The sequence below is a fragment of the Hipposideros armiger genome, unplaced genomic scaffold (assembly GCF_001890085.2).
Source record: "Hipposideros armiger isolate ML-2016 unplaced genomic scaffold, ASM189008v1 scaffold_16, whole genome shotgun sequence".
In the NCBI taxonomy this organism is placed as follows: Eukaryota; Metazoa; Chordata; class Mammalia; order Chiroptera; family Hipposideridae; genus Hipposideros; species Hipposideros armiger.
This window is the reverse complement of record NW_017731366.1, coordinates 5,617,137-5,629,373: the sequence shown is the minus strand read 5'-3', so window position 1 is coordinate 5,629,373 and position 12,237 is coordinate 5,617,137. Positions and strand designations below refer to the sequence as shown.

The window sequence follows — 12,237 nt, the reverse complement described above, 5'->3', positions numbered from 1 at the left end:
ACTCCCCATCCCAAAAGCCTCAGGTACACTCATTACACGATTCCCTAGCAGTGGTTCTCAACCTTCCTAATGCCGCAACCCCTTAATACAGTTCCTCATGGTGTGGTGACCCCCCAAACCATAAAATTATTCTCGTTGCTACTCTATAACTGTAATTTTGCTACTGTTATGAATCATAATGTAAATATCTTTTTGTTTTCCGATGGTCTTAGGCGACCCCTGTGAAAGGGTCGGTCGACACCCCCCCCCCAGGGGTCACGACCCACAGGTTGAGAACCGCTGCTAGAGTCAGGCGGTGGGAGTGGAGAGTTTCAGCACAGCGTGTAGCTCTCCACATCATACTAGTCTGACCAAGAAAAAGAAAGAAAGGGAAGAAAGAAGAGAGGGAAGGCAAAGAGAGAAGGGGGAAAGAAAGGAAGGAGAGAAGCAGAAAGAGAGAGAGAAGACAGAGAGAAGGAGAGAGAAAGAGAGAGGAAAGCGAAGAAAAGAAAGAAAAAACAAAAAGCAGGAGGGAGAGAAAATTTTTAAAAAGGAGAAAGGAAGGATGCTTGGATGAAGAGAGTGAAAGGGAGCAAGAAAGAGAGCGAAAAAAGCATGTGAGAAAAAGGGAGACGGTCCAAGAGGGAGAGAAATAGAACCTTCACCAGCACTACAGAATCTCCTACAGGCAGTGTATTGTTTTCTTGAAAGCTCCGAAGCTAAGCAATTCCAAGAATGTTTGGCAAAACCCTTTTGGGAAGGCTGAGGTGGGGCACGGGGGATAGGGGCTTTCTCACACACATGCACACCCGGCCCCCACGCAAGATGTGACAAGGTCAGGGAGACCTAGCGGAAACCTTCAGGTCATCCAGAGAACTGCTCCTCTCGCTGGTCCTGCAGCGGCGAGGCGGTGGGGGGTGGGGAAAATAGGGGGGGTGAGAGCGCCGAGACGCGCGGGGCGCGGAGATGAGCAAGTGGCGAAGCTTGACCGAGCGCAGGCGGGAGCAGCCGCCCAACTCCAGGCGCGGGATCTGCTGAGAGGCCACGGTGAGTCTCTCCGGGTGCGGGTCCGAGGGATGCCCGGGGTGCCCGGGCCGAGGAGGGCCCGTAACCTTTCCGGAGTCTGGCCTCGGCTCGGCGCTGCTGCCCGCAGCCTGGAGCCGGCGCCGCTCCGGGCGCGCCTGGGCGGACACACGGACCGACCCGCGCTCGGCGGGGCTCTTGGCCCCGCGCGCTCATTGGTGGGGATGTGTCTGCTCAGCAGCCTCCAACTTCTCCCGAATCCCACTGGTGAGTCCCGAGAGAGCGAACGGGCGCCGGGGAGCCGGGGGAGAAGGGTCCGAAGGGCGCGAGAGCCGGGGGCGGTGGGACCGGAGCGGGGAGGGCAGAGCCGGCCGGGGGGAGCGTTTGCCCCGCGGGCGCGCCGAGCAGGGTCAGAGGATCAGGTCCAGCGCGATCCGAGCGCCCGGGACCCCGTGGCCGTGGGCGAGGGAGGCGTGCCCGGAGACGGAGCCGCAGCTGGGACCTGAAGAGTGAGGGAAAGGGGTCGAGAGGGCGACCTGGAGGAGGGCTCTGAAGTGCCGTCAGGTCGACTCTTCAGGTTCATTTCCATAGCTCCTGCCTGGGTTCTGTTTGGTTGCCAAGATCAGCGCTACCTAATTGCAGCGGGGCTGATTTGGGGGCTTGAAATTTGCCATTCCGTTGTACAGGCGCTGATGGGGTTTTTTGGGGTGGTTTTTTTTTTAAAGCAAGGTTTGTTTTCATTTTGAATTCTGTCGGATTTTCTCTTCATTTGTAACTCACTTTTCTATTTTTACTTTTCCTAACCTGAAGATCTTTTCATTATCCCACCTCTTCATCTTGCTTAGAATCTTAGTTTCCTGTTATATAATTTATGCGGTTAGCGTACTTAAACCACACAAGGGTTGGTTGGCAGGAGTGGTGGTGGTGGTGGGGGTTCTTTTGTAGATGAAAGTTTCCTTACTTAATCGGTCTCAATCTATTTGTAGCATGTGAAAATAAGGGTAATTGCAACCTAACGCTCTTCTTTAAGCCACTTGGTAAAGTCTGTTCCTCCCCCAAGTATGATGCAAATGGTAATTTTATTAAACTGAAAAATAGTACCTGGCTTACAGTGTCAGTGTTTGGGAACTCCTAATCGGAAAAATCGGCTATGAAGGCGTGTAGCTTCTCCACTTTTGTTGCATTGTTGCTGGCTTCCAGCACTTTAAAACAATTGTCCGATAGTTGCTCGGGTTCAATGCTGTGACTTGTTGTTGCACAGCTATACAGCATGTAGGAGTAATGTGATTGGAACTCTGTGCCCAGAACTCCAAATTCCGGCCAAGAAAACACCTACAAATTAATGTCCGGGGAAAACAAAGAGATGATTTCTCTTGAGTACCTGCCTTCTCAGCTTCTGCAGCTATAGTCTGAACATGAAACCTGTTTCTCCTGTTTCCTGTGCCTCAGTTTCCATAATACAAACTATAATTGCATGGCGTACCCTCAGGTACTTGCCGAAATGTTAATGTAGTTTTGTGCTGTGAAGATGAACATTGCTTAGGTTTATAGGCTTTCCTTTAACAAACCTTAGTTATTCTCTAAGTTCTTTGATTTGACTATGTGATAAAGTGATGTGTATACTCAACTGGTCCAAGCACTGCTGCTTTGTATTGCTTTGAAATTGAGCTTCTACTTCAGCAAAATAATCATGTTTTCTTTCAGTGATGTTGTCAAGCTTGCAGGGTTCTTTTTGGGGCTAGATCTCCTAATTCTCTGTTTTCTCCTTCTTGGAAGTGTCTACTTTTTGGTCTAAGCTTTCTAACGTATCTCCAGTTAAGCCGAAATATGTTAAGGATATAGGTATGTTTTGGCATATCCTGTTTATTATGGGACTACGAGTATCAATCTATATCTACTCATATGTATCTATCTTTCTATCTCTACCTATCTTCTTTTTGTGTGTGTAATTGCTTTTATTTCCAAGCCCTCTCTCAAATGGGGTTGGGTGTGGTTGAGTTGGATATTCAGGTATCTGGGAGGCTGGTGATATGTTTCATCCTGAGGTTCAAGATTCTGACCTCTATTTTCTTAAAAGAAAATACTGAATCCATTGGAATTAACTGAAAATGAATAACAAAGTTAATTTGGGAGGTTCAATTTGCATCGTTTCTGCTTTTACTCAGTACTGTTGAAAAGTGCTACTTAAGAGCAAATGACTTAGAACATTTGCAGAAGGTTTAGGAGAAGGGCAGATGGAGAATTTGCAGGTGATTCAAAGACGATATTCGTTTGACGCAGGTAAAAGGACTAAACAGCTTCAGTCACTGCCTTCATGTCCCTACAACAATTTCTGCAGCCTTAGGTGCAGAGCCATTAATAGCCCAGATGTTTTCCTGCAAATGCCTGATGTTCTAAAGAGCACCTTTAATTTAACCCCGGGGCTGCCCTGGTTCCTGGCCCTCAGTTTTACTGGAGAAACTGATTGTTGTTTGTAAGAAAGAACTAAAAAGAGAAGCGGGTCATATTTATACCAGGACAATGTTTCTTTAGATTGTCTTCTGAAATATTATTAGAGCAGGGGGAATAACTACTCAAGAAAGGGAAATATTTGTGCAAATGTGATTAATATTCAGATGTTCTTTAGGTCAGTCTTGACTTCTTCTGGGGGAACTAGGAAAATTACTCTTTTTATTGTTTGACTCTGTATGATGTCCAAGTGTTAAATTTATTCCCATCTTTTCTTTCCCCAACCACCACCCCTATTAAAATTACAAGGACTGCAATCAATGCAATTCCATATCATACCCCCAGGGGCTGTGAGACTAAGCCAACATGAGTTACATAACCATTAAGGAAGACATTTTAACATTCAGGTACATTACATTCCACGTTTATTGAGCAGACATGGTTTTCATGGTCTAATAAAATATTTTTATTTGATAGTCTGTCCTTGGTTATAGCCTCATGTAATCAAGGGGACGGCATGCTTAAGATTTTGTATCCAGAACTTTAACGTCCAGTTGTGGTTCACTTATTAATAACTCACTGGGGAGATTAAATCCCTAATTATCTGTTGGATCTCCCAGGCCACACTTCAAATGTAGACTCTGTTTCTACTTTATCCTGTGCCTCAGTTTCCACAAAACACACCCCATGGGAATTGCGTGTATTCATCAAAGACCTTTAACTGTAAGAGTATTTCTGAGCAATCACTTCACCTAGGAACTAAATTATATGCTTAATTTGGAACTAAATTATACGCTTAATTTGTATTAAGCTGTAAAAAGCTAACCTGTTAGCTTACAATGCTCTTTTCTACAGTCCTGCAGAAAAATTGAAGTTGTCTGGGCTTAGGTGGATGGCCCATAGAGAATCAACAGGCCTCTAAAAGAAACATAATGAAATCTGATATTTAGGCTTATAGCCTCTAAATTTTCCTCCTAAGCTTATGCAGTACAATCTAAAGTGGCTCTTATTATATGATGATACAATTTTATTTCAAACAGTGACCAAATGTATTTTTTAGAAAGAACATTTACTAGTTGTGTAGCCTTGGGCAAATTACCTGACTTCTCTGTGCCTGTTTTCTAAGATATGGAATTGGAATGTTAATATCCACCTTACAATGATTAAATGAATTAGTACATGTAAAACACAAAGAACTGTGACTGACACATGGGAAGTATTCAATAAATGTCAACTATTATTAGTATAAGTATTAATAGTAATTTAAATACAAGTTAAATATCTTAACCATTGTTACCCTGACCTACAAGGTAGAATTTTTTAAATTACATATTTTTATCTTACTGAGTTGCAAAAAGAGATTATAGTTAATATTGTTCATCCCAGGAGGTAAACCACTGACTTTTCTCCAGTGAGTAACCTTTTTCAGAATGTTATCTAACCAGTTAATAGATACCCATATCGGCTCTAGTCATAATTTTGAACTGTAAAATCAAAAGTCGTTTTTCAGACTAAACTATCACAAGTGTTTATTGTGTTTTGTTTTTGTCTGTATTCCTATTTCAAATTATTGCTTAGTCAAAGCCTCAAAGTGTTAGTCATTGATTGCCTAACTCCTAAAGGAAGCTACTGGAACAAGATATAAAATTCACCTTTGACATTGTCCGAAGTTCAAAAGGGTGAGTTTAAAACGTTCCTTAATGATGGTACAGCAATTATTTGCTTGTGAACTGCTGAAGGAATCATACATATTTAGCTGAGTCTCCTTGTCTAATTTTGCTTGGATCTTCTGTGATATATCAAAACAAAGACAAAAGGTTGTAACCGGGACCTGTCACATTCATCTGGTTCTATATTCTTCACTGTCAGAATCAAGATTTTGACTTTCAACAAAAAATTTTTATTTCTTATTTAAAATGAATCAACCTTTTCCTTTTATTCAGCCACATTAAGCATTTGGAAAATTGTATATATATTTCCTCTTCTCTTTATTAATTTATTGGTAGTTTAAAAAAATTAAAAAAAATTTTTTTTTGCAAATTTTAGGTGATGGGCAGATCAGAAAGTCAGATGGATATAACCGATAGCAACACTCCAAAGCCAAAGAAGAAACAACGATGGACCCCATTGGAGATCAGTCTTTCTGTCCTCGTTGTTCTCCTCACCATCATTGCTGTCACGATGATCGCACTCTATGCAACCTATGATGGTGAGTTCCTCCCACCCCTGTGCTCACAGAAATGCACAAGAGAGTAAAATCTTCATCTTATGCTTTTCCCATCTACCAAACAAATGTGTTAAGGAGAAAGACAATTAAAGATGGAGCTATAAAGATTCATTTATAAAATGTGACATCAATATGTCAAAACAATTAACTTTCACTAAAGTACAATGTCTTTTATGTTTGAGCCAAGTTATTAATTGCCTAGTATATTTAGTGCACTCATACTTAGTTTTTGAGGATTCTAATGTACAATTCTATTTGATTGAAGTATACACAATTTTATGACCAACTTCAATTAGAGAGCTTTTGTTGTGTCATTGAAATTCTAAAGGGCTTCATAGGAATTTAAGAGGTCTAATTTGAGTCTTAGAAGTTTTTCACAATAAGGATTAGAAAAGATTGGTTCTTTAATGGCAAAAAACATGATTACCAGACTAAAACAACTGATAATTTAAAAGACCTACGGCTGAGTGGGTAGAGAATGTAATAAATACATTTTTCTTCATAATAAAAATTTTAAATTTAGGGTTTGCCTATTTTATTCCTCCATATTTTTTGTCTAACTAACTACTGACAATGATATATGATATTCAGGTTTAGTTTTTTTGCTTCAAGGAATTGATTATTTAATTGGCAGTTTTTAAGATAGGGAGAAATTAGAAAACTTGTATTGCAAATATTTATGCATATACCCTCCTTTTTCTAGATGGTATTTGCAAGTCACCAGACTGCATAAAATCAGGTAAGAAGATGGCTTTTAAATACTTTTATAATTAATGTATAACATTTAAAAAGCAAATGCTAGTAGATATATCTCCAAATTTGCTTTCTTTATGCTTGTATTTATTATAGATCACTTATTTTATAGTGAAGGAAAATAAAAATGTATTTAAATAGATTAATTAACTTGTTTAGTCTAAAAAGGAAATCACTGTGTTCAGCCCTGGAGTGTATGGTAGGGTGATAGAGAACTCTGTCGCTAGCTTAATGGAATTGGAGAGAAAATCAGCATGTATGAAACAGTGAGCATCCTAGCATTCAGTATGAAATTTCTCCATGCATACCATTAGACTCATTAGAGGGATAAAAAAGGAGTAACAGGTAGTCACTTAAGCTACATGGAGAAACTGAGATTTGGGAGGGGCCTTGAAGTAGGGCTAGGATTTGGAAGTGGCAGTACGGAAGAGGGAATTCCAAACAAGGAGAAAGAACAACAGGAATAAATCATATTGTGGAGAAGCAGTGAAAATGTAACCTTGATAGATTGGGTCACATTACTGAGAGCTTTGAAAATCCATGTTTAGCCTTGATGTTGTAATAACAGAGAAATGGTTATTTTCCTGACGAGATCACTCAGCAAGGCAAAAGTTGAATGATGATTCTAGGAATGCTCGGCTGGGTAGATTGAATGAGGGGTGATAAGGCAGGGAGAGTGGCAGGTAGGGGTTTTAACTCAGGTGTGAGCTGAGGAGGTCAGCCTGTGGTGGGATGAGACAGCTGCGGGGCAGCATGAAGGGAGAATTGGATGGCGCGATAGAAATGACTCACTAAATGAAGGATGTGAATAATTTGAAAACCATGCCAACTTTTAAATAAAACCTAAAGGATTCAGGAGAATGGTGGCAGTGTGTACAGAAGTAGAGAAGTTAGGAGGTAAGTTTGTCTTAGGGAAGGATGTGATTAATATGGATTTGGACATGTTGAGTCTAAGCTGGGTTGACGTCCCCGTGGGGATAGACAGCAGGAAGGTAGAGATGGGGTGTTGGAGACTCTCTCACGTGGTAGATTTAGGATCTATCAACCCAGAGATGACAGTTGAAGCCTTGGGAGAATCTGAGTTCCCAAAAGGAGGAAAGAAGAGGTGTAATGCCTGAACTTAGGAGGACATCAAAAATTAGAGAAGAAGAAAAAGAAAAGTCAGAGAAGGGAACAGAGAAGTGTATGGAGCTACAGAAGTCACATCCATTAGTGTGTGGTGAAAACAGAAGAGCATTTTGAGAGGAAGAAAAGTGTAGCTGGGCACAGCACCCTGGATATGAACACAGTATTAATCCCTTTGACAAGAGATTCTAAACTTCCTTCCAAGAAATAACTTGTCCCTAGTGATTTTTTTTAACCATTTTCTGTTGGATATTTTAACTATGTTTTTGTTATTCAGACCTTTGCAAAATAACGATGGCAAAAAATCTTGGGATTTTAGGTTATAATCTGATAACCCAAATATGTGCCCTTTGCTTTTCTATATTGCTTTTTGATGATGATGATGATTTTCCCATTGGATCTTCAGTGCACCAACCGTACTCCTGAGACATGATGTAGGTAGCTTGAGAAAGATCTGATTGGGATATCAGCAACATAATAACAGGCACTTCCCCATCTTTGGGCTTTCCCAGAAACAACAGAAGTTTTTCTGTTACCCAGGGAAATAGTTGTACAGGTACGTTGGCTGGGAGATGTCCAGGGCCCCTGTACCAGAGCAAGTTGTCAAAGTTACCATTTGCTCTATCCCCAAATCCTCCTCTTCCGTCCTGTCTACCAGCTGCCTTACTATATGCGCATACCTATCCTCCACTTACATAATGACTTCTCTCTCCAAGTTTCTCAGTTCTTAATACACTTGACGTGTTTAAGTCTCTTCATCTATAGGTTCTGTTTCACACAGTCTCTTCTCCCTCTTACCCCTTTTTTCTCTTCTTGTTTTCTTGCATTTTGTTTTTGAAGAAACTGGATCCTTTGACTAGGTAGGTAGGCATAAAAATCTGGGCAGGTTCCTCTAGTGGTACCCACCCTAACAAGCAATGTGATATTTGGAATCTTGAATCTTAGATGTGACTTAATGTTTAGGAGTATGGCTTTGGCTTTTTAATACTGTTTAGCAAATCTCAACTCATTAAAATGTATTTAACCTGTATCCTCTAATTGTAGCTTAGAAATCATACCAAATGTAAAACACCTCCCTGGACTGTCTCTTGGCAGAGAAGTGTATACAATAGAAATAGCTTCAGTGGTAAACATGATTGCTGAATAGCTTTGTGTTTTTCTTCATTCTGCTGGGTTGGTTCACAATCTGTTAGAATACTTTCATACTCATAGTTCTTATTCTTCCTGGGTGAAAAAATGAAATTGAAACTCACCCTTATGGATACAGTCTTCACACCCATGCACACACACATAGTTCTCTGCTGGTTAAGAAATCTTTTCTGCCACGGAAAATACAACTATTGCTTTTAGAAATTGCTGCAAATTAAGAAAACTCTAGGGGAAATCTTAGACAGAAAAATGCAGTAAAGAAAGGGAGAGAGTGGAGTGGATGGAGAGGAAAAGCAAGGTGGAAAAAAAGAGATTGAAGAACATATAAGGTCTCCTACTAGCAATTCTATAACTTAATTTAAAGGAATGGGAGAATTCAAACCTGAGCACAGAAGTTCTTGAGAATTTAAGAAATTAAGTATTGAGACCCAAGGTCCTTACTTTAAGTGCAAGGTGGTTCTAACTTAATTCTTTCTCCTGGTGGAAGGGAAAATCACAGTAAATGCACTGTTCTCTTTTATCCTGAAAAGTCAAGGGATAGAAATCAGGCCATACCAAGGCAAAAATAAAATATTGCAGAAACCTATTAAGTACTTAAACCTGAGCATCTATGAATTTAAATATTTATAATATGAATAAAATATTTATAATAAACACTTTAAATTAATGTGTCTATATGTGATATGCAGCAGTATGAAAGATTACACAAGACTTAAAACACTACTTAACAAATAACAAGTTAAGGCAGTGTTCAAAATCCTACTATTAAAGTAGAAGTAATATTATTCATCTCTTATTTACTATCTAAGATTGTCAAAAACGTGGAGTTATAGAGCTGGCATGTGATTTGTCAAACTTCTCTATGTAAATCTAAATCCTGGAACCAGCTTCTATTGCATTGTAATCTTACTAAGAAGATTTCAAGGAATCTTATGCTTCCCATCAGGGGTTGTCAGCTTCATCACTGTTGACATTTTGGGCTGGATAATTCTTTGTTGGGGGCAGGCAACTGTCTTGTGTATTATAAGATGTTGAGCAGTATCACTAGCTGCTAGCCATAGATTCCTAGTAGCAACGTGCCTCCCAGTTGTCACATCTAAAAATGTCTCCAGATATTGTCAAATGTCCCTTGGGGCAGCATAATCACTTCCAATTGGGTACCACTGGCTTAAATGATCTCAAGAGATCATCTACTGTTTTTCTGCTTGTCGTGGTCAGAATAATGCCTCCCCAAAGATGTCCATGTCCCACCCCATGGGATTCTGTGAATGTGTTACCTTCCATGGCAAAAGGCACTTTGTAGATGTGATTACATTAAGGATCTTCACATGTGGAGATTATCCTGAATTAGCTGGGTGGTGTTACTTAGTCACATATGTATTATAAGGGGAAGAGAATAGGAGGGTCAGAATCACAGAAAGAGATGTGAAAACAGAAGCAAAGGAAGCAGAGGTTGCAGCAATGTGACCACAGCCAAGGAATGTGTGTGGCCCGTAGAAGCTAGAAAGGGAAAGGAATGGTTGTCCCCTAGAGTATCCAGAAGGAACACAGCCCTGTCGGCCCTTTTTAGACTTCTGACCTCCAGAATTATAAGGTAATAAATCTGTGTTGTTTTACGCCACTAAGTTTATGGTCATTTGTTACAGTGGCAATAGAGAACTAATAATACGCCTCCCATAATTCCTTTATTTTAAGACTATCTCTGAAGAGTTAAGAAACACACACACACACACACACACACACACACACACACACACACTGTGTCCTGCCAAACTGCTGTTTTATTACTAAATTGAGCTGTGTAATATACAGGTATAGGGAAGGAATGTTAAATGGATTAATAAAAGGGGATAATAATAGAATGCAGGAGACTAATAATAGAATATAATAAAATAAAAACAGAAGGTAATGAAATAGAATAGATATAGCTAACACTTTTTTTGACTGTTTCTGAGTCTGGCACTGTTGTAAGCAGTTAGCATGTATTAACATATTTGATCCTAATAATGACTCTGTGAGGTAGGTACCATTCTACAGTCTTTTCACAGATGAAAAAACTTGGGTTGGGATCCCTGCACAGGAGGCAGCCTGGCTCCAGAGCCAGTATTCAGGACCATATCTCCATGTTGCCTCAAAGGAGCTAGGAATCTGTCTACCTTTTAATACCCTGTGCCTGTACATACAGTATGTGAGAGCAGATTGCATCCCCTCCTGCTAGAATTTGGAGCTAAAAGATATAAGATGACTCTCCAAGAGTTGAAATATATATATTTTTTACTAGTTTCAGGTGTACAAAACAACATAGTAATCAGACATTTACGTAACCCACAAAGTGATAACCCCAACAAGTCTATTGCACACCCAACACTGTACATAGTTATTACAACATTATTGATTATATTCCCCATGCTGCACCACACATCCCCATGACTATTTTTTAAATTATATTTGACATTCAAATTAATTTATATTAGCTTCATGTGTGTAGTGTAGTGAGTAGACATTTATATAATTTATGAAGTGATCCCCCCTTTAAGTCTACTACCCATCTGACACTATACATAATTTTTATAATACTACTTAGTATATACCACATACCATACTTTACATCCCTGTGACTGTCCTGTAACTATCAATTTGTATTTCTTAATCCCTTCATCTTTCTTACCCAGCCCTCCAATTCCTCCCATCTAGTAACCATCAGTTTGTTCTCAGTATCTATGGGACTGTTTCTGTTTTATTTGTTCTTTCCCCCCCCCCTTTGGATTCTACATATAAGTGAATTCATATAGTATTTGTCTTTCTCAGGCTGACTTATTTCACTTAGCATAATATTCTCTAGGTCCATCCATGTTGTTGCAAATAGTAAGATATCATTTTCTTTAAGACACAGTAATATTCCATTGTATATATGTGCCACAATTTCTTTATCCAATCATCTATTGATGGAAATTTTGGTTGCTTCCATATGTTAACTATTGTAAATAGAGTGGCGGTGAACATAGGGGTGCATAAATCTTTTCAAATTAGTGTTTTGGATTTCTTTGGATAAATACCCAGGAATGGAATTGCTGAGTCATAAGATAGCTCTATTTTTAATTTTTTGAGGAACCTCCATACTGTTTTCCATAATGGCCGCACCAATCTGCAATCCCACCAACAGTGCATGAGGGTTCCCTTTTCTCCACATCCTCGCCAGTACTTGTTTGTTGATTTATTGATGATAGCTATTCTGACAAGTGTGAAGTAATATCTCATTGTGGTTTTTATTTTCATTCTCTGATGTTTAGTGACATTGACCATCTTTTCATTAGTCTGTTGGCCTTCTGTATGTCCTCTTTAGAGAAATGTCTGTTCAGGTCCTCTGCCCATTTTTTGATTGGATTTTTTTTTTTTGGTGTTAAGCTACATAACTTTTATGGGGGTCTTTTATGATTCAATATACATTTTAGGATTATTTGTTCTAGTTCTGTGAAAAATGCCATTGGTATTTTGATAAGGATTGCTTTGAATCTATAGATTGCTTTGGGTAG

The 12,237-nt window shown here is 39.6% G+C and overlaps 1 protein-coding gene across 7 annotated transcripts in view; it reads left to right on the top strand.

The window, feature by feature from the left end:
• The first annotated feature begins 917 nt into the window (after window positions 1–917).
• The window catches only part of MME (membrane metalloendopeptidase), a 95,714-nt gene continuing 84,394 nt past the window's right edge, over window positions 918–12,237 (top strand). The window contains exons 1-3 of one of the 7 annotated variants that reach the window (XM_019627710.1): window positions 918–1,026; window positions 5,497–5,659; window positions 6,381–6,416. In XM_019627710.1, coding sequence (XP_019483255.1) covers window positions 5,500–5,659; window positions 6,381–6,416 — 196 coding nt within the window. In that variant the 5' untranslated portion in view covers window positions 918–1,026; window positions 5,497–5,499. Of the gene's footprint in view, window positions 1,027–1,112; window positions 1,270–1,376; window positions 1,580–1,610; window positions 1,732–5,105; window positions 5,130–5,168; window positions 5,268–5,496; window positions 5,660–6,380; window positions 6,417–12,237 lie in introns of those variants that run through there. The other 6 variants (XM_019627729.1, XM_019627747.1, XM_019627719.1 and 3 more) reach the window with 6 other exon arrangements.